The sequence below is a fragment of the Ornithodoros turicata genome, chromosome 6, assembly GCF_037126465.1.
Source record: "Ornithodoros turicata isolate Travis chromosome 6, ASM3712646v1, whole genome shotgun sequence".
Taxonomy (NCBI): domain Eukaryota; kingdom Metazoa; phylum Arthropoda; class Arachnida; order Ixodida; family Argasidae; genus Ornithodoros; species Ornithodoros turicata.
In genome coordinates this window covers 2,731,713-2,753,980 of record NC_088206.1, presented here as the reverse complement: position 1 = coordinate 2,753,980, position 22,268 = coordinate 2,731,713, and the positions used below count along the sequence as shown (strand labels likewise).

Genomic DNA, 22,268 nt, shown 5'->3' with positions numbered 1-22,268 from the left:
CAAATTGAACAACAAGTTAGTGAACAACTTAGTATCGTTATCTCTCTAAGTCCTTGTCGTTTCACAGTAAATTATTTTCCTCAATTAAATTTTGATTTGTTTTCATGTGTGCAATTTCCACTAACAGGTTTCCAGTCGGCCGAGCCAGCATACTAACCGCCCCACCCCCTGTTGTCCACTCCTTCGTGCTGTCCTCTCTCCATCTGTCCACATATGTACGTCGCTCATAGCCACAGTTGCTTCGCGGCGCTAACACCGACTCAAAAAAAAAAAGAAAAAGCCAATAGGTATCCTTAGCTCTTTGTAGGAGTTTCTAAACTGTGGGTGAATCTGCTTCTGTAAAGCGTGCTCTGCCTCACACATGGTTATTACGAGGAAAAGCCAACTTTACGGATGCCTCGATTTGCAAGCTCGTTTACGTGACAATCTAGCGGTCTAACCGGTACGTGACAATCTTCTAATCAGACTGTAAATGGGGTCAGTCTCGAGGGCGAACAACAGTTCCACATCATCACCTCTGTGTCGATGCCCGATAAACCGTAGCGCACAAAATCTACTTCGTTCGACTCACGCTTATCGGGAAAGCAGCATTGAAACTGGCATGGTTCCGTTGTGCCAACAAGAAACCACACCCTCCTCTGCGTAGAAAAAAAAAAAAAAGATATTCCTTACGAAACGGAACCGCCCACAAACACTTACGCACAACGCGGGAAGAAAGAAAGCGTCGAGGAAACACCGTTTCAGCCCACACATTCCTCCGCAAATGGAAGCTAAGCCCATAACAGAAAGCACGTCTCCCCACTGTGTCTCCGCAAGACGATAAAAACGGCGGCACTTGTTTGCGTCAAAACAGAGAAACACGTCATAGCGAGGTGCAAATCCCATATTCTACCAAGCACGCGCAAGGAAACGCGACAAAGGAATAGAGAAAAGGGGAAGGAGAATCTTCGAGCGCGACATAAACCTTCCTTTAGGTTCAGGCCGTTGCATAAATGCATGCATGCGCGAGCGACTTAAGATCTTAGAGGTCTTAATACAGTGTGGCTGGATTTCTGCCGGGAAATTCGGTGTAAAAGGATGATGCGGGGTGGCTCCTTTACTTCTTCTTCTTCTTCTTCTTGGCAGAATTAAAGGAGAGCTTTTCGAGTTCCTTTATTCACTGTAGCGATTGAAGCGCCTTCGTTACGTATGCTGTGTATATGTAACAATCATCTCAAAGAGGTTTGAAATGGACGTTACGTGACATGGCTAAGTGACAGAAAATGAAGTTTCGACCGGCGACAAAGTTCCTTAAATGCAGCGTATTTATATAACGTTTCATTTGAAAGTCGGGTGTCTTTTCCTGCTTATGAAAGCAAAAGTTCTAACAGGTAATACGCTATCGTGCTTTTTCAACCGTTCGCGTATCAACACCCGTCCTTGTGGTAGCGAGTTTTAGGGGGGGGGGGGGGGGTGATAGGGCTTGCCGTTGTCGGCCTCACGTATGTGGGCAACGTCACGACTCACGCCCTGGGGAATGTGCGTCCTGGGCCGACGAGTTTTAGGGAATCGTTTTTGATCAAACCTTTAGTGAACCGTATAGCGGAGAACCAATAGGAAAGGGGAGCGACTCAGAACGGAATCCTCTGGTTGGGTAGCGACGAAACCGTTCAGTTCAGTGGTCGAGTGAAAATGATTCACTTATGGCGCATTCCATTGGCAGAGCTGGGTCACATTTTTTGCCCCGAGAAGGGACAAAAACTCTTCCATTGGCAGAATCGTGTCAGACACTGAATGTTTCATTGGCGGAGGAAGGGCACGACATTTGCTCGAAAGAGCAATAGTTTTTGACCCACGAGACCAAAGCTAACCCAGGTTACAGCACGGGATCACGAGCTATGCACAGCGCGTGTATCGTACCTCGAACGACAGTTCGCATTCCATTGACGAAGCAAACCCGTGTGACCGTGCCGGGAGCATGCACTCAAACCCCACCCATGCAGCGTGGGGCAAAATCTGCTCTCCCAATGGAATACGTCATAAAACTCCCTATTAACATACGACAAATACGGTACGTATCCGGTAACATTTTCTTTTCCTTCTAGATCCTTCGGTTCTTCTACAAACTTTTTTTCTCTCCCTCTAATGGAACCAGCAGTGACTTTTTTAATGGGATTTACGGCGGTGACGGGTGTCCGAATTCTGCATATTTGAAGCAACACTGTATAAGACCACGCAGTTGTGCGTGGGCACAAAAATAAAGATGAGATTGAATGTGGGCAAAACATTTGGAATAAGAGGAAATCTTCCATTAGCGACGTGAACGGGGCTGGCTTTTCACGCCCACGTGTGAAATATCACCTACACGTAGTTTGAGCTTCGCGACAGATGGTTGGTAGAAAATTGATTTTTTTATTTATTATCGTCTTTTTCGTTACTTGGCAGTTTGATTGGGGTGTGGTTCAGATGCGGTTCCGGGAACGAAACAGAGGGAGACTTTGACAAATGACACGAGTCGTTTGACACACCGTGGACGGGTAAATTAGCTAAATTAGCTAGTTGTTTCTATTTTTCTTTTTTTGTATACTGTCTTCTACGTCAGGCTTAAGGCGAATGGACGTGACATGTCTGGGAACACGTGTTTCACTCCGCCTGGGCGATCCAATGTGTAACAAGAAGGAACCAAGAAAGCACCGTCTTAGGCACCTGAGGCTCTTGTGTTGTGTTCTTCCGTTGTGTGCTTCAGCCTCAGCACCGTTACTTGTCCATCATGGTCACCAGAGGTCACTGCCTAGTACTTGTGTTCAGTGCCATGTATACAAAAGGGGGTCTGGTCATTAATGCAACCTGTCTATACCTGGAGCCCCACCCACTTTTTCAGCTATCTGGCCAATCACGAGCCAAATCAATCCCAGGCTATCCAAGCTATATTTCACCTTTTTTCACTGGGTACCGCCATTTTAGTGAAACTGAATTGGATTGGATTGGATTGAATAGGATATTTTCCCTCCCCTCCGTGAGTCTACCGAGTGACTCGATGGAAAGCGCTTGCGGACACGAGTTCGGGAGCTGCTGCACGAAGCGGTTCTCGAAAAGCGTCTGGAAACGCATCGCGTCCGCCGCTGCGCGTCTGGGAAGACGCGGCGCCGCCTCATAAAACGCAAGTGCGAATGAGTCCGTAGGAAGCGCTACGTTCTATTATCGGAGAGGGGAAATGACATTACAATCACCATGGCTGTCGTCATGCATCTTCTGCTCCCGATGCACGCGAAACACTTTCTTCGTCGTAAACATTGGCGAGCTATCGGCTAATGACATGATAACGGATAGCGTGAGCTAGCGTCAAATCTTCCGCGAAACGACGATGTACTTCCGAAGTACTTCCGAAGTACTTCCGCCAGAAGTACAACCTCGATGCTTCGCGTATGTTCCGAACTCTATCTATCGTAGTAGGTCGTAACCGGGACAAAAATTAAATCCACGACAGACCGCCGTGGCAAGTACAGCGTAAAGACCTGTTGCAGGTAGTATAGTGGACGGACCAAATGTACCCCCTGGTATGTACTGGTCTCCAACGTTGCGGACTCGAGCCCGGTGGCAGGGAACAACTTGCGTAGACGCGTCGTTCTCCGCGAGTGGTTCGTGCTGAAAGACATTTGCTGCTAGAGACCATTCGGATGGGCAGCATTGCACCATGGACGGTGGTGGTGGTGGTGGTGGTGATTGTGGTGGTGAAGCTGCTAGCCGTGTTCGGCCACGCTTGTAGCGGGAAACATCACGACTAACGTAGGAGGATGAGGTAGATGATTAGATGAGCATGAGGTTAGATGAGATGAAGTTACCCAAGCAGCAAACTGTACTGAAAGTCGAGTGCAATAGGGGTGGACGGTATGTGTGTTATCAATGTTCTTTAGTTTCAAGAGTCTGTTCAAGGCCTTCCATCTACCCGTCCACCCCTATTGCACTCGACTTTCAGTACATTGTGCTGCTTGGGTAGATGAGGTTGGTAGAAGAAGATGATGAGGTTCCAGGCAGTAGTTCACTACGCAGTGAAGGTCTTGAGTAGGCCAAGGATGACGCAGAGCACAATACACAGAGTTTCGATCAGATTAGGTGGACCGGTTGCCAGACAGAAAATCACTCCGCGGTGACGATCTTGAGGCGGCCGTGTGGGACAAAAGGGCTCGGCTCATAGCCAGCAAAATAGGAGCTGCTTAGATGCCTACGCCTGTCAAAGACGTATAGGATGAGACTTGTGTCTTTTAAGAAGCAGACTAGGGCAGCAGTCCGTTTGCGCCATAATTGTCTCGCGGCGTAAAGTCACCAATCACCATCATTTGACCACGCCACAGCCAACTATACCTAACGGAATGAAAACAACGAAGTTGGAGATGTAACCCCCACTTGGCATGCTGCACGCGATCTCTGTTCCTCTGTTCCTGGCTGTTGTGTGCGTCTTCAGAGTGTGCCAGATTCAGCAACGTGTGAAAGAAGGTAATTGTAGTGCCCGCTAAAGCGTTGCGTAAAGCGTTGCAAACTTTGCAAATACTGTAAGATACCGCTGTTACAACAAAAGCTTAGACATCTAAGCCTTCGGCCATGGTGGCAATTTTGATATGCATTCTTGGTCCATTTGGCACTTTCGTATTCGTTTTTCCAGTGCCACGCCCTGTGCACTTTCTTGTTGGTTTTCTTAAAGTGTGCGCGTATAGTTCTGAAAGAGAATGCCAGAAGGTAAAGAGCGTGTTCGTTGAAATTCGACATGGGAAAAGAACGGTTTGGAGCCCGCTTGCACTAACGTTGAGGCCATTCCTCAGTACCGTACTCGGTAGCTTCTGTAGTGTCTTTTGCACACGGTACTGTCCTCGACGCTTCTCTTTCTTTTAGCACTGTTTGCAAAGCTACGGAGTACAGCACTGAGGAACGGCCTCAACGTTCTTGCAAGCGGGTCCGGGCAAGGCGCGCACACACACACACACGGACAGCGTTCAACTAGCAACTGAAGTTTGTTCAGAAACAGTACAACTAGTCTGGAAAGTCACGAACAACTAAGGAGACATCGAAAGGGGACAAGGCCCTTTGACTCCAGTTATCGGAATAACCTTCAATAGAGCAGGTCTCAACAATATCTTGAATTGACGGGAAAGCCTGTCTAAAGAGATCGAGCAGCGGGATTGTCAAAAAACGAACAGCTAGTGAGATTAGGAGACGGACACCTGTGGATAGATGCAGCAAGGACGCAAGTACGTGTAGCAGACGACAACCTGGACCCATGTTGTCGGCGTCGAATAGGACGCAAAGGTTGTTTGCAATGTTTTCCAACAAGAAAAGATGAGCATTTCAAAAAAGAAGCCAACACGAGCACGAATAGCGTAGAACTGCGTGTGCGGGGGAGGGGTCGCTGTAGTCGCCTCTGTACTCGCTCATTCGTTTTGGAAGTGACCGCGGAGCGTTCGAAATGTCTGAAGAGGCCTGCACATAACGGCACCGTCATAGAGCTTCTCTAGAACTGAAACAGAGCTAGAGCAGTGTTTCCCAAAGTGTGGTCCGCGGACCCCTGGGGGTCCGCGAGAGTGTACGTGGGGGTCCGCGACCGTCTCTCACATTTCAGTGAGGATTTTCGTCCCCACAAACACGCGCTCGTACATGCTGCCCGATTTCCAAACACACAGAACTTCCAAAATTGCTACAAGCATGCTTCAACGGCTAGCTTCTAATTTCAGATAGAAAAGTCGCGCAATGCACGTTTGTCCGCGTCATACACATACAAGCAAGAAGAAACCAGTCCGGATTCGTTTCTGAAGCTGTATCGAAAGCACGCAGCAGCTGACGAGGTTGCTGGTTATGCACTGGCTGTGACGGTGTGTGTGTGTGGGGGGGGGGGGGGCGTGAATTGGTTCTCATCGCTTCCGGGGGTCCGTCACCACCAAAACTTTGGGAAACACTGAGCTAGAGAACAACCAAATCCAAGAGACCTTTTGTTATCTTGAGCTCGGTACGTAAGCCCGAGAAAAGCTAAATCCCATTAAGCAAAACGTGGAGCAGAAGACGGTATTACACCGTGTGTCAGCGGAAAAGCAGCGATAATTGCACAGAGTTCATTCCATTCGGTGTGGCGCCCCACCCTTGACGTGACTAAAAAGCTTCTCCGGGGAGGGAATCTGCGTTTGGAGAGGCGGCGAAAGACCCTGTAGATCCAATTCTAGGCTGCGAAAGTTACCGAATAAGTTGGCATGACCTCAGGCTATGATGATTATGACACATCGTGAGACATGTCTCAGTCCAGACAAAATCTTGCCCAACTGAGCGTTTTTAACGTGCGCTGATATCTCGGCACGTTTAACGTCCTTCGCATGTAGGACGACGTGTCAAACTAACTTGGGGCCAACTGTTACTTGCTGTCGTGCTCGGCTGGGATCGATCCCGGTTGCATTGGGAACAGTAGGGGGCTTCAAATGCATGCGCCGAGGCCAGTCATTACCTTAAACAACATTTTGTACATCCGGTCCGTAACTGTTCATCATCATTCGTGTGTCATAAAAAAAAGGTCAATGTGGTTGATAGCCCCATTTTGTTAACCTCACGTATAGGCGAGCATCCTGTTTCCTGGCAGAGATAAATGTCAGATGAAGACGTCAGTGAGGACCCGGGATCATCTGTGTCCGAATACCGAAGTCCTTTCAAGAGCCGCTTCAAGTGGTCCAACAGAGCCCAGTTCTTTGTCGCTTGCATTGGTCTCTCTGTTGGACTCGGAAGCTTCTGGCGATTTCCATACATGGTCCTCGACAACGGAGGAGGTACCCGACCCCCATACATTTTACTTATCTTCGTTTTCTCAACGTAATCTCTTAGGACTTCTAGATTTCTGAAAGGGGCTATGAACTCTACCACGCTAGCCCGCTGACTGTGTCGGCTTCAAACGGCGATTTTGACTCGTTGGCTGTGACACCTTTTGTATTGACGAATCCGATAGGTCCGTGTCTTCACCACATATAGAACGCTCCTATAGCCAATCATCCTCCAGAATGACTGCGTTCTCGTCCCTGATTTGTTGAAAGCGGGAAACGGAACCTATTTCGTATTCGTTATGCCGTACATAATGGCTGCATAACAGGCTCCACCTCCCGTCATCAACAAATCAGGGGCGAGAACGCTGTCATTCGGGAGGATGGTTGGCTAGGAGCGTGCTATGGGGTGAAGTTCATGAGTGTAGAGCCGAACGTTAGGTGTACCTCCGCGTTGGCGTCTGATTGGATCTTACAATTCTTCAAATGACGTAAGGATGGATAGAGGTATCTGGATGGCGGTGCGTCTGCTCACCCGTATCCGAAAAAAAAAGTGCGTTTTTGTATTAACGCTGCCCAGTTATGAAGGAGAGGTATTGAACAATAAATTGTAAATAGAATTACAAAGCGTAGAAAAGCAATATTACATCGATTACACCCGTAACTAAATACCTGCAGATAGGAGTTCTTACCTCCTATAAAGGGACGGTCTCCTACCCTCTGCCCGTCTCAAAGTGTACCATTCGATTGCCCTTTGTTGGAATACTGCAAATTTATCCGACGAAGCACGTCACTGTTATTATATAACCGAATTAAATTCATAAAGATTGCAGAGCATGCCGCAATCTGTGTTGGCAACAATTAGAACGGTTACGTCGACTTGCGGGAAAGTCCGTGATACGATACAGAAATCGTCTGCTTTTGTGCGCGCCAGTGCACCGGCGTAAGCAGACGACTTTCGATCATGTTTCGAAATGAACTGTCGCTGACGACGTACATAAAAAAAAAGAACGCATTATATAGTCGCAAAAATAAAACCACGTGACTTATCTTCTACGTATCCGATTATGCGCCACATTATCGGAGACCCCACAGTCAATGCACGGACTATATTCTTCGCTCGCGGAGATATATGTCTGAGTGTCCCCATTTCGAGAGCAAAGGGGATGACTCTACCCAAGCTCCTTCTGCAAGTTCCAATCGCCATGGCAACGGCGACGTACCCGCCGGCCGACGTCATGTGTGACGTTGTATGAGAGTGGAGCACAGGTTTTGTCGTCTCCTATTACGGCACGTTTTGACAAATTCCAGGAAAACGACTTGGTTGTTCTGAATGAAACTTTGACGGGTGTATGTGTACAGTACTCGTGAAGATAGTTTCGGCTAAGTTTTGGAATCACCCCGGTTGTACGAGACCGTCCCTTTAAGAGGAATAACGGTTCTTGTAAGAGAGACTACCATTGTACCTTTCACAACAGCGTACCACTGTTACTGTCGCTACTGTGCAGTTATTGTGCTCTTACCTTCCCATATTTTTCAGCCATCTTTGTGATAGCGTACATAATTACCATGATTGCCATCGGAAGACCTTTCTATTTCCTCGAGGTGGCTTTGGGACAGTTTTCTGGCCTGGGAGCTGTCGGAATATGGAAGTGTGTACCTATCGGCAAAGGTGCGAATCACAGTCTTATGGGTAACACGTGAGAAGTGAAGGAGAGAAGCTGAAATCGAAACCTAAACTTGAATCAAAGAAATATGCTTCAACCCATGCAAAGCGGAGCTGATTTGAAATGCGATGGAGCAATGACAGGGTATACCGCTTATAGGGACGGTCGCATCCGTTTCAGTCGATCTCGAAACTATTTCATTCCTCCTGGACCAATGGCAACGGTATCGAAAATTCCGCGCGAAATAGCGTCGTAGTTAGACTGTATTCGACGGAAACGGAATACACGACAGGAGCAGACGCCGGGTGTTGAGAGTATGCCGGAATTCCTTCTCTGGTAAAACGAGAAAACGTCACTCCCTATAAGAACCAATGCAGGCGCGACCTTGAGAAAAAGGAATGCCCCTGCCGTGCAGGCGTTTCGTAGTCGGCCCATGGACGCAGCTATCCTCCCCCCGAGCGGATTCCGCTCGGTCTTCCACTTCACCCTTTCCTCTCCTCCTCTCCACCACCTTTCTCTTCCCGAGAAACATGCCGCCTAATCAGGCAGGCAGACCTCTCGGGTTCCTCCCAACGACACTCCTCCTCCTCCTCCTATGGGGCGTCTAGACGGCGCCTTTCCTCCTCTGAGCGCCTCTCCCTCTCACTCCTCCGCTTAGGGAGTGACGTCATGCCGCCGGAGCTTCTGCGGACGCGCGGAAGCAGCGCTCATTTTTAAAATTCGTTTATTTAATATCTGAGCACCTTTCGGACGAAAAAATTAGCCGGTTAGATTGTCGGCCCGTGCAGAATAACATAGTGGTATCGGTTTCATAGATGGGTTTCCGGATGCCACCGTCCCTTTAACGAAACCTTTTAGTTGTACAATCCTTCCCAGCCAATCTCAGCCTTCCCAGTGACTTCCAGGATACGACGCCGAAAGTAGGAAAGGTTGCCAGCCCCTACTTAAATATTTTATATTTATCATGGTTGCCAGCTGATGCCTCTCGCCTTCCTACCGTGCCATTGCACTTGGGCTGCATAATGACGCACCCTTACGTCGATTTCATGTCATGTGCCCGCTACGTACCTTATTGGCATGCGCTTGTAGGAACCATTACCTTGACTACAACAGAACGCACACAATATTACGCGCATGTTATATGATAAGAATATTTCTTGGTTCGGAACCGACACACGAGGTACTGTTACGAGTTCTGTGTTTTCTTTCCTATCAGGAATCGGCGTGTGCATGTGCTACGCCGCCATCATAGTGTCTCTCTACTACAACGTCTTCCTCGCCTACTTGATCATCTACATTTACGAATCCATGTCCAATGACCTGCCCTGGTCATCCTGCGATCAGGAATGGGGAGCTGATGATGATTGTTATGTTCGAAAGAGGGGAACGGTAACATATTTCATTTCTTCAGTAGACCTCAGATGTCCTTGTCGTCCTTGATGATGATGATGTCGTCCTTGTAAATTAGTTGTACGCATCCATAGAGATAGCCTCAGAAATGTACAGTTTGGGACACGGTTGTCTAAAATCTCCCAGCCCGTGGCCGAGCAATCCCCTATCGGCGACGTCGCGCACGAAGGAACTATACCAATACCCTCCTCGAGGGGAGGCCGCGCTCAACTGCTCTCCCTAGCAGACGACGCTGAGTGTGCTATGGTACTCTCTCTCGACAGGTGGCGCTGCGTGGCCTTACCTCGAAGGCTGTATTGGTACGGTTCCTTCGTGCGCGACATGGCCGGTAGGGGATTGCTCGGCCACGGGCAACCGTGTCACAAACAGTACATCATTACACAGAGCTGCGCACACAGATAACTATACATGTGTATCGTAGATGACCGCACGTATCTGCATCGGTACTTACCCAAGCAGCACAATGTACTGAAAGTCGAGTGCAATAGGGGTGGACGGGTAGGTGGAAGGCCTTGAACGGACTTGTGAAACTAAAGAACATTGATAAGACACATACCGGCCGCCCCTATTGCACCCGACTTTTCAGTACATTGTGCTGCTGGGGTATATCCACAAAGATAACCCTCTGTAGATAGCCCTGGCGTGCACACACACATTGATATCTGCATATATATATACCTCATAGGTATCCGTGGAACACATTTATTTCACAATATGCCTGTACTTTCACAGCTATTGTGCAAGAACATAAACTGGAAATTGAGCCAAATGTTCGCGGGCAAAAATATCACCAACGGCTACACCATCGACGACGGGGACGGGATTGTTACTGTCCCAAAAGATGTGTACGAAAACTATTCTTCACGTTGCACCCCTGGCCGTCACACAGCGGCTGAAGAATTCTTCTTGTAAGTTATGCAATAAGTTCCGAAAGTTGTTGTAAACACCTCAATACGAGTCAAATGGAATCCTAAATCGTTGAATAAAAACGTCGCTCAAACGTGCTGTAGGTTGCTAGGTCATGCTAGGTCATGCTAGGTAGGTACCCATTGTAGGTAGTGAGCTACAACACCTATTATTCTAGCGGCGGGAGCGTAGTAGCACACGGGCAGCGCTAACCGCGGTTACACGTAATCACGGTTTGCCGCAGTCACACAGCCGACCATACGAAGGTTACGCCGCTGACCGCGGTTATGGGCACCGAGCCTTGCTAACTCGGTTTCGCGAGGTAACCGAGGATATGCGTGGTTGCCTTAACCGTGCTTAGCGCTGTCGTGTGACACTTCCCGTAGATAATCATGCGCGTACCGTGTATTTAATTACTGTTAAGCTTTTTTATTCCTATTATGCCCTTTTCTATTCATTATATGTAGTGTAATCAGAAAATATCTGGCGCTTGTGCCGCAATCACGTGGTCACTGCTAACATGTCGCTAACTGCCGTGTGACAACAACAAACCGTGGTTCACTATAACCGTGGTTTGGTCACTACCACGCGGTCTCTGTGACAAGGTTAGAACAATGGCAGTCACGCCTCCCCTTTAAGCTTAACATTTCTGCTGCTCCGTCTGCTGTCAGCGCGCCACTGTACTGCCACCTGTCGGCCACTCCTCGTATAGCGAGTATCACTGTTGCCATCTTGTGAGACAATCGCGCGGTGTTTTGAATTTTCGTTGCCTTTTTCAGAGAGTCACCGAACCCGAACCGAAAACCGTTATTAACCGTTATTTTTTAGCCGAACCGGAACAGTCGGCGCCATCTTGGAGCTGAGCTGGAACTGAACCGGAACTGAACCGTTTAAAAAATTCCGGTACCCAGTTCAAATAACGGTTCATACGGAACTAAAGGCGGAAATTTGCATGTCGTGCATGAACATGAAAACTAATTTTTTCCTTTTTATTTCTTTTTTATTAGCTTCGTAGCCTTCCTCTAGATTGCCGAAAAAGTTGTGCCTTGCAGAAATGTTCTGGATTTTGTGGAGTCGCGAAATAACAAGAACAAAGATGGTAACTGACAACCGTACTAATGTAACACATACGCATGAATATATATACATGTAAGAATTAGGGATCAACGACAGTTTTGTGTAGCATTGATGAAGTCGCATATTACAATAATATACTAATCAGCTTCAGCTATACAGGGTGTCCACCCTAACTACAGAAATGGTCGCTGGACCAACCAATGAATATGTCGGCGGCGGTGTGACTTTCGGTCTTGACTTTGTCTTTTTCGGTTGTTTGCTTTTTCTTCTTCTGTTCTTTTTTATGCAGTGTATCTCGAAGGCAAACTATCTGAGCTCAACTATACAGCGTGCGTCCGTGTGTGCGACGCTGCAGGATAAACTCCCAACATGCGTGTGTGAACTTTCAAAGTAAACGACCAGCCACCCTCATGCTGGTCCGAATGAAAAGAACATACGAAGCTGGTTTTCCTTGCGCATTTGAAATAAAAGAGGTACAAACAACCATGCTGACATGGTATTTAAGAATCGCTAATGGGTTGAAAATGGGTCGTGATGACCAGTGATGGCCAGTAGTTAACTACTACAATTGTAGTTAAAAAGTAGTAGTAGTAGTAGTAACTACTAGTTAAACTACTATTTCGAGTAGTTAACTACAGTAGTTAGGTTACTGCAGGCGCCAACTACTTCCGGTTTTGCCGCAAGCTTTACGGCATGATTGTGCTTCCGACTTTTACCTTGAGCTGCTTGTTTGACGAGAACGGAGGTGCAGAGCAATAGTGCCGCGCATGTGTACTAAATCTTCACTTTTATTACTGCTTCTGATTCATATTTAGGTGTCCAAGAACACGATAGTATGGGATTGGTGTTGACGGACAACGTTAAGTAGTTATAGATGTAGTTAAGATACATTGCAGTAGTTAAAGTAGTTGTTTTAACTACCTCCCCTGAAAAGTAGTTGAAGTACTAGTTAAACTACTCCATCGCGAAGTAGTTATAGTTAACTACTGTAGAAGTAGTTAGTGGCCATCACTGGTGATGACACGATAACGCGTATTTTACGCAAAGACGCGGGCTCAGAATCGCACCATTCCAATTCAACTACCATGAAGCGTCCTTTGATGTTTAACTTGTATTAGCGTCTTCTGGCTGGTAATCAATAATTTCAATGACTTAAATGACTTAGGCCAAGGTAGCAGGCTTGGTTGACTGTTACCTGCCGAGATTCTGCGAACAACCCGGTGGGTTAGTTAACCATCGCGACACGAACCCAAACCGGTAATTCATGGTGATGCTCCTGTCGTAACCACAACTAATCTAGTCTTTCCATATCGCACAAAATCGTTCAAAATCTTGAACGACCTTTGCCGTCTTCCTGCCTATTTCAAGCACTGTACCACACAAACGGAAGTGTGCTTTAACCTGCCTGCTCTGCTTCATTCGCTCCCGTGGCCCCTGAACCGGATCGTGAACCGAACCGTTTGAAAAAAAAAAATCGGTTCGAACCATTATAGTTGCCTTCCAGAGCTGAACCGGATCGTCGAACCGTGAACCCGAACCGAACCGATAAACGTTTCGGTTCGACTCTCTCTTTCTTGTAATTCCCTGCAAAAAGAATGACTGATGTTCTGTTACTGTGCTCTCATTCTAGCTTGCGTGTTCTTGGACTAAGCGAAGGACTTGATACAGCGGGACGCTTCCGAACAGATCTTACAATTGGTTTAGCGATGACCTGGACGATAGCATTTGTTTTTCTTGCAAAAGGTGTTGCCTTCACCCGCAAGGTAAGCTTTTGTTGAGTTTTGAGTATTTGTTAAAAGGCATCGCACTTAGAGGGACGACGCTTTCGTGTAAAACCCAACTTGATTTTGGTCTGCAACAACCTTTAAAGTAGCACAGAAGTCATTTTTAACACGCTGTTTTCTTCTAATAAGATGCACCATGACAAGTAATTCACACCACAGAGTAATAATTATCGCAGAAATTGAATTTAAAGTACGCCGCAAAGAGCTACGGCGGTGGAGGGCAGTAGCAGCATGTGATCTGCCTGCGACCTCGCGCTGACGCTACAGGGTTCGCGCTCGCTGATTGGTTCAGAGAAATGTCTGCTACTTAGCTGTCGTCTGCTACTCAGCTGTTTTGGGCTTTGAAAAAACATCGCTCTTTGCCTCGGTCATGATTCGGCCGCTCCTTCTATCCCCAATTCTCCTGGGGAAAACTGGTTTACGGCGGCAAAGGAACTGGGCGCTGACCCCCCTGACCAGCGAACCAGAACGCGTGGATCCTGTAACGTCATCAGTGACGTGAGATCGTGCTTCTCCTCCTCGTTATACCCGGAGTGGCGAGTTAAGGGTGAACGCGCGGAGCTATGTTTATGTGAGTTATTTTCTTTTTTTTTTTCTGGGAAACAAATTGCACACGCCAAAACCTTTCGTGCTATTCGGTAAATTGACACACACACATTTCGTCAGACGTCTAAATCTGAAAACCTTTTGGATGGCCCTCTGTACTCTTTTAACATTCATGACACCCCCTTTTTTTCTTTTTTTTTTTCGAATGCAGCTCCACTATCTAACATCTACAGCTCCTTATTGTATCCTCTTCATCCTGCTGCTTCGTGGGGTCACCCTGCCAGGTGCGACACAAGGCATCACCTACTTATTTGTGCCGAAGAACTGGGGCAAACTGCTTGACCTCAACGTACGTGGTTTCCGAAAACCAGGGATCTTTCTTCACAATCATTTCTTACCCGTTTCTCCCAGGTATGGTACGGAGCCGTGCAAAATATGATAGTGTCTCTCGGCATTTCGACCGGAGTGATCATCAACCTGGGCAGCTTCAACAAGTTCGGCACACGATTTGCCTTGTGAGAACACTTCCTACAGTAAAGACTCCATTTGTGGACATGTATGCAATCACGATGTGGGACGAAGGTCGACGCTACGGTATTGTCATCCGTTGCCCATCATGTTCCGTACCGAGTGCAAAGAAATGCAAGGAGTCGGAAACTGCATGGCGTCTGCACGCATGCCGCAGATCTATTGTTGACTATAGAATGTTTTTCTACTTAGTGACATGAGAGTATTATTATAGATACCACGCAATTATTCGATGTTTATTCCAGTGGAGTTATTCCCCTGACAGTCATGGACATCCTCACCGGTTTAATGAGTGGAACTGTGGTGTTTTCTGTGCTCGGAAATTTGGCCTACAAGGTGGACATGCCCGTGGAAGAAGTGGCCACGCGAACCGGTATTATAGTGCAGTCCCTCTGACACTCCTCGACAACGTCTCTCTCTGTTCCAGGTGTCAGTCTGTTTTTCTTGGCCTACACAGAAGCAATCGCAGAGCTCGACTACGCACCCTTGTGGTCAATCTCATTTTTCACGGCATTCTTTCTCGTTGGCATGGATACTAACGTATGTGCATTCGTAAAGCATGTTTGTGTAAAGAAGTCCAGAAACTCTATCGAGCGACATCAATGTCGTGTGGTGTCGCTATGAACGTAACAGTAGCTCACCGGTTGCCATGACACCCATATAGATGTGGCATGCTTGCTACCACCTTTCCGTCTTCTGCCGCGTCGTGGTACCGCTATCGCACGCTAAAGCCGAGCGCAAAATCACAAACCAGAGCTCGCATCTAGGAAAATGCAAAATTGTAGCCTAATTAAATGCAACTCAGTACACCATATGCATCTCATTAAATCACCTCAAGCTCCACAACAAAATCACCACAAAGGTTGTGGTATATCCGTAATCTTTGGGATGTCGGGAACATGTGTACGAAATATCTCTGTCCAAAATAGCGGAGATTTTAATCACAACGAATTATTACGAAGCGAGCATTTCGCCTTTATGGGGCGCTGAAAGCAACACACTGCCAGTGCACACTGCTGACATCATCCGGCATCCGGCAATGGGGAAAGAATGCAAGCTTGGAAGCAGACGACAATGCTGGGTGACGTCACGGAATCTTCCTCCGGACGCATTTCGGTTTCGGTTTTGGTATTGTCATCATTTACGAATTAATTACTCGCGCAAAATGAATGCGAATGTTGTATTCGGTATCGAGGAGGTGGTTCGTGTTCGGTATTATGCTCATCTAATTTTTTTTCCAATCCTTGCGAAGTCTCCCTTAACAAAATTTGGACAGTGTCGTCGTCTGCTCCTGTGGCTCATAGCTTTGGCGACGCCGGTGGCGCTATAGCAGACGCTCACTCAACTAATCTCAACAATTCCGTCCATACACTAAAGGAGACTCACTCGATACTGGACGTGACGTATCGGTCTTGTCTCTCCAATCGTAAGCACGCTTTTAGCGATCGTAGCCATGGAATGCAAGACGCGTTTAGCCTCAACAGTATACATTCGTAGTCGTAGAACTACGGGTTTTCAAATCGCCTGCTGCGATCAGCTGGAACAAGCGACATTGGGGGTTTCATGTCACCACATAGAGATTGAGGTATAAAGAGGCATCGAGTAGGCCTTGAACCCAGATGACACTGCTTCGAACCACTTGCCAAACAGCACGATATTTTGTGTAGCCGGGATCCTCGTCGTGATGACCCGCAAGAAGAATCTAACAAGCGAGTTGACGTGAACAAGGACGAGGTTTCATTCTCTTCAGTATGACCACGGTCCTTCTATACCCCGAAGTATCGAAGGACCGTGGTATGACGAAAGAAGGACGGACAATGAGGACACCGCGAGTAGTCGTGTGTAGTTGTATTACCGCGTTTCCTCATGCACAAGGAAATGAAACCTGAAAGCATCGCAGTATTTCATTACCTTCTTGCTCCACATTCTACATAGTACCTCATGCTGGAGTCTGTGCTGACCACTGTTTCCGACGAGTTTCCATTTCTGAGGAACAAGAGACCGCCCACAGCCTTTGTTGGAAGCATCATTGGATTCCTCTGTTCCCTTCCAATGACCATGCAGGTGAACTACAGAGCATTTCATTCTCATTAAAGGAACTGTCCCACATGATTTGACACTAGAGTCGTGTTCGGTTGTGAAATGTATTCAGATGTCGCATTGCCAAATTTCGTTCAGTTAGGTAGAGGCACAGAAACACTAAAGACGTAAGACAAAAATAGGAGATAGCCTGAAAAGTTTAGCCAGCTGTAGGACCCGAACCCTCATCTTCTGGATTATCGGTCCAGGGCTCTACCAATTGAGCTAAGCTAACACGCCTTCTCAGCGACTTCCAGGGTGCGTCATCTGAAGGGACAGACCAGTCACTCTCTCTCACTCATCCTCCTTTCACTCTTACATTTTTGCACACTCATACACACATTCATACGACAGGGATCGACGCAAGCGGCAATTGTTGAACAAGAGAGAACTGATGTTCTGAGGCTGGAACAACATAGGAGGGACAATCACATACAAGGCGAGCATCTATGCTGTTCCAGCCTCAGAACATCAGTTCTCTCTTGAAGATATATATTCTTTGTTTGTTACTGAAACGCCACCACTGGAGCAAAAGACGGCTGCGTCGCCACTGGCTTGTCGGCAGACCTTACCTGGGAAACCTATGGCTAGCTGAAGAGCTGTAAAACAGCTGTCCCGACGCACCCTGTGTAGTACATTCGGGACGCGGCAAATAGGAGACCTGTTTTGAGAATGATAATACTGCATGATACGAGTCTAACTATCAAATAGCGTTCTGTTCCAGTAAGTATAAGCCAGCCTTAATCTTGTGTCGTCCTTCTAGAACGGTTTCTACATTCCCTACATCCTGGACATCTACATCTATGGCGTACTGGTACCGGTCATGGCTTTCATCGAAGTCTCTTGTATCGTCATGGTCTACGGTACGCGGTCACTTTTAAATCCTTTCGTTTCCAATGTGCCTTCTGTTTCATCCTACCTGGAAACAAACTCTCTAGCGGACACAAAATGAAAGGAGAGCTCTCGCTGTGTTACGTCCTTGTTGATACGCAAGAGCTCAGGCCTCGTCGTCGTGGACCTCGTGCACCAGCTCGCCTCGTGCCTGCTATTTCATCTGTTAACGCTCTTGCATGTTACGGTAAACATTTTGTAGTCCGTTAGGTCCAAGTTTCTCTAGGAAATTATTGGATGTGAACACTAGTACACTATTTAGAATTCATTACGATGAGAGATGCTCAAGATACTATGTACATGTTAATGCATGACTGTGGCTGGTACATATAATGGGGGTTATAATGGGGGTTAATGGGGGTACATAAGCTCAAGATTGCTCTCAGGTCCTCGCACACTCACTGGATTCATTTTCAGAGTGTGCACAAAATTATGCACTCTAAACCTGACTAGATTTGTGACGCAGGTATGAACCGTTTCCGCTTGGACTGGGCGTTTATGATGGGAGCAGACGTGAACTTCGCAGAAGACATTTGCCTCAGACTCCTCACACCCACTGTGATCGGGGTAAATATCAATCAACCCACACGAGAGCAATCGAGTTGACAAGATCTGTTTGGTATTTTTGCTTTGTATTCTGTAGCAAGTTCCTAAACTTCAGCGTAGAATTGGTGCAGCTAATGGATATTAGACCAGTAAGCGTTACCAGCGGTAGTCGCAAGCGCTTATCCGTGGAAGTATTTTTTAAGCAGTCGGGTGACCCAGTAGTTAACGCTCTAGAACACTGAACCTAGGTTACAGACCTCTCCCTGTTTGTAAACAAATGACGTCATAGTGTTCGACAGCGCCATCAATTTGGTAGACTTTAACTATACGCTTGAAGCTAGGGGGCAAACAAGGTCGCGCCCGAAAGCCACGGTCTTGAGGGGATTACGATGATCCCTGTAAGGGACGCGACCTTCGGTCCTACTTTTCTTTCAGTAGGAGGCAGCGAACAAGTACCCATTCGTGGAACCCAGCTCTCCCCTTGTTTCGGTTTCAGTCTGTCCACCAACGTCATGATGACGTTTCTCGGGTAGAGGTCTATTCACGACATGGAACGAGTTGCTTAGGTGCGCCGCACAGCGCGAAGGACAATTCCAGTGCACCTAATCTAGCATGAATTAACCTAATCAATAAATGAATTACAGAAGTAGCAGCGAGACAATATAGCCGCGTTCAGCAGGGACAGTAACCTTTCTTTCTCTCAGATTCCTGTCCAGAAATCGTTAGTTGGAAGCACCCCACTATCTGACTGATCTTGGATACATTGTCCTTATTTGGTTTCCAGTTAAGCATTCTCTACGGAAGCTTCCTGCAAAGTGGGCCCATCATCCTAGAGAGCTACATCTACCCGTCCTGGGCGAAACTGATTGGCTGGTCCATCGTCACAATAGGAGCCTTGCAGATTCCCATGTTCGCCTACTCTGCGTTATACACCAAAAAGTTTGTAAGTGCCTCACTGCGCTTTTCCAGGCGTCCCTGGTGTGTATGTTACGTGCATGCCAATGCGAGGCGAGACCTATATAAAGTGACCAATAGCTATACGTATCCCGTGATTCATATCATTCATATCAATCCAAAGAATCGAGAGAGGTACAAGCACGTTTCTCTCGAAGCATCTGGTTCGGGGTTACCTGTTGTTTCAAAGTACGATATCCGCATCAGTGTTGTGCATTTAAAGCGGGCCTGACACATTGATATCGGTAATTGCTAATCGCTGTTGGAGACAGTTAATAGCACGTGCGGAATGAGTAGATCCAATTATTAAAGGGGTAGTTTTATAGCCTAAACCGCCGTTCGCAGGCATGCAAGTCCGTCCATATAGCAGAAAGGATATGTATGGTGAGAGCGCGCAGGAGGAAAATATCTGAAAAGGGAAGTATAGCGTGATAGGGAGGAGCAGAAGGAAAGACGCGGCTTCAGCTATACCAGCATTCGCGCAGAAACGTCGTAGGCGCGCGCTTCAGTATAGAGTTAGTCTGAGGATAGCCTGAGGATATCCCGTTCCTCTTTCCAGGACATCAAGGCCGCCACGAAACCTACCTCCATCTGGGGACCCGAAGACCCCGAGACCTACAGCAGGTACCTCAAGATGCTGCGCAAGAGGAGGATCCTTCCACGGGCCACTAAGCGCCAAGCCGAAGCACCACCTCAACTAAGTGCATCAGAACTGGAAGAGATGTCCAAGCTTCTGGGACGTACCCCAGAAGACCTGCAGAAGCTGCGCATGTACAGACACCTAAAGCTGGCCAGCCTGTCCAAAGCAGACGCTCGCCCTGCATCCATGCTTCCGCAGGCTCTGGTATGGTACCGTATATATCAGTGATGGCCAGTAGTTAACTACATGTAGTTAAACTACTAGTTAAACTACCTGATTGTAGTTAAAAAGTAGTTATCAACTACTTGGAGAAATGTGGTCCGCAACTACTAGTTAAACTACTATTTCGAGTAGTTAACTACAGTAGTTAGGTTACTGCAGGCGCTAACTACTTCCGATTTTGCCGCAAGCTTTACGGCCCGATTGTGCTTCCGATTTTTACCTCGAGCTACTTGTTTGATGAGAACGGAGGTGCAGAGCAATTGTGCCGTGCATGTGTACTAAATCTTCACTGTTATCACTGCTTGTGATTCATATTTAGGTGTCTAAGAACGCTAGAGAATGGGATTGGTGTTGATGGACAACGTTAAGTAGTTATAGATGTAGTTAAACTACATTGCAGTAGTTAAAGAAGTAGTTTTAACTATCTCCCCTGAAAAGTAGTTGAACTATTAGTTAAACTACTCAATTGCAAAGTAGTTAGTAGTTATAGTTAAACTACTGTAGAAGTAGTTAGTGGCCATCACTGGTATATATACACTCTAATAACTTTGTAGGAGTTGTGTAACCCCGAAGCAAATAGTAACTAATTCTATACCCTATAGCCTGTAACTATTGCGATGTCACGAAGATGTCGATGCTGTAAAAATGTCGCGCATACCGTACTGGCTTCGATGAGTGGAGACATTGTTCCAGTGGCGTGGTACTGGATGTCCCTGCGCGTCAGCGTTCGCGAAAAACTGTGCATGACTGAACTGAACGCTCTGGTGGCCGAAACATGAATTAATCACCCTATCATCTTTTTTTTCGGCCAGTCACCCAGAAACGACACTCTCGAACAATGACGAAATAATTGTAGTAACAGACATACATCACTTGCATGTTAGGTTAGGTCAGGTGTGTTGTAGTGGGCCTCGTCATTTTGGCCGCACTCGGTGCAGCAGTTCAAGCAGTGCACACCATGTGCATTTTTTATATATTTTTAAAAGTGCGCGCGAAAATCAACAGCGCGGGGGGGGGGGGGGCGGAAGTTCTTCACGGCAGGACGTGCGAGCCCTAACCTACCCCAACCCAAGCTAACCCAACCCAACCCAACCTAACCTAACCTAGCGGAGAGCAATACTGTGCATGTTTCTGTGTTCAGAAGCGTGGCAAACACAAAAGATGGGAGCCATTGATGCGCTTCTTAGAAATGACTCGTTCATGCAATCCGATGACGGTGGAGGTCGTAACGGCATATGGAGAAGGCCATCTCGAGTTCCTGATTACCTTGAGGCGAAAAAGAAATTGGCGTTAGAGCAGCACAAACTGAAATATTTGTTGGTGTGGTTGCTTGTTCCTTGGAAGCAGTGACGCGTCCCGAATCTCTTCAAACGATCTTCTGATCAAGGTCTGCATCCACCTTATCAGCTGGTTTTATGTTAGAAGCAAATTATTTCGTGAACTGTTCGTGCCGCATCAATTACATATCAATCTTAACGAAACTGACACTTTTCAAACAGAACACCAGAAGAATGAGCGGCCGACGAAGATCTTCAGCTATCCTGTTGGAGTACGACATGCCAACAGGGGGTAGAAGACAATCATCCGTGTACGTCCTTCCTCAATATGCTGAACCGCCCACTGCAGCGGAGCCCGATCAAGCGAGAATACCACGTAGTGTTGCGGTTGCTATGCTGGAACCTGTCACGCCGCTAGACCAAAATGAAGACGAAGTACGATTTCGAGGACCTGAGGCTCGACCAATATTGAAAAGACGCGAGTCACTGAATCGGCAGTACGCGTACGATTGATTGATTGATTGATACAGTTCTTGGAGCATTATTGTAACTCGTCGCCGTGTGCGCGCTACGAGCCATACATTGAGCATCTTGTGATGATGCACTCTGGTGATGCCACGATGTAGCGTCGCTTGTTTGGCAGAATGCGTTGATATATTTAAAAATTATCTCACAATATTGTTGATTCGGAATTTGTTGATCTGTTGATTTGAATTGAATATTGAGATGATTTCAATATCAGTCTGAGTCGTTGTTTCTTCTGAAAGCCTTGAAACGCACAATTGTAAAGTATTTATAAATGGTCTTGAAGATCCATCAAGAAGAGGATCCACTAGGTCACACGTCGCAGATTAAAAGCTAAATATGTCAGGTGTGTTAATCCTTAGATAAGGGTTCGGATAACGACAACTTCTGGCGACAAAAGGCTGGGAAAGCCAATATAGACAATCTTATGCCTGCTCCACGAGACACATGGT

General features: G+C 47.0%; 1 protein-coding gene and 1 long non-coding RNA gene across 3 annotated transcripts in view; one reads left to right on the top strand and one right to left on the bottom strand.

The window, feature by feature from the left end:
• LOC135398825 (uncharacterized) overlaps window positions 1–22,268 on the bottom strand; it is a 265,742-nt gene that overhangs the window by 229,951 nt on the left and 13,523 nt on the right. The gene's annotated exons all lie outside the window — the stretch shown is intronic.
• LOC135398821 (sodium- and chloride-dependent glycine transporter 1-like) lies at window positions 4,359–22,032 on the top strand. Of its 2 annotated transcripts, none has more exons than XM_064630323.1 (16): window positions 4,359–4,473; window positions 6,570–6,776; window positions 8,370–8,436; window positions 9,648–9,820; window positions 10,574–10,749; window positions 13,455–13,587; window positions 14,366–14,503; window positions 14,566–14,669; window positions 14,928–15,055; window positions 15,110–15,222; window positions 16,618–16,746; window positions 17,525–17,624; window positions 18,119–18,219; window positions 18,983–19,141; window positions 19,712–19,996; window positions 21,514–22,032. In XM_064630323.1, the coding sequence occupies exons 2-16, from the start codon at window positions 6,606–6,608 to the stop codon at window positions 21,802–21,804; spliced, it is 2,268 nt and encodes a 755-aa protein (XP_064486393.1). In that variant the 5' UTR covers window positions 4,359–4,473; window positions 6,570–6,605; the 3' UTR covers window positions 21,805–22,032. The 2 variants fall into 2 exon arrangements, with proteins under 2 accessions (XP_064486393.1, XP_064486392.1); XM_064630322.1 differs by having other exon boundaries at window positions 8,305–8,436.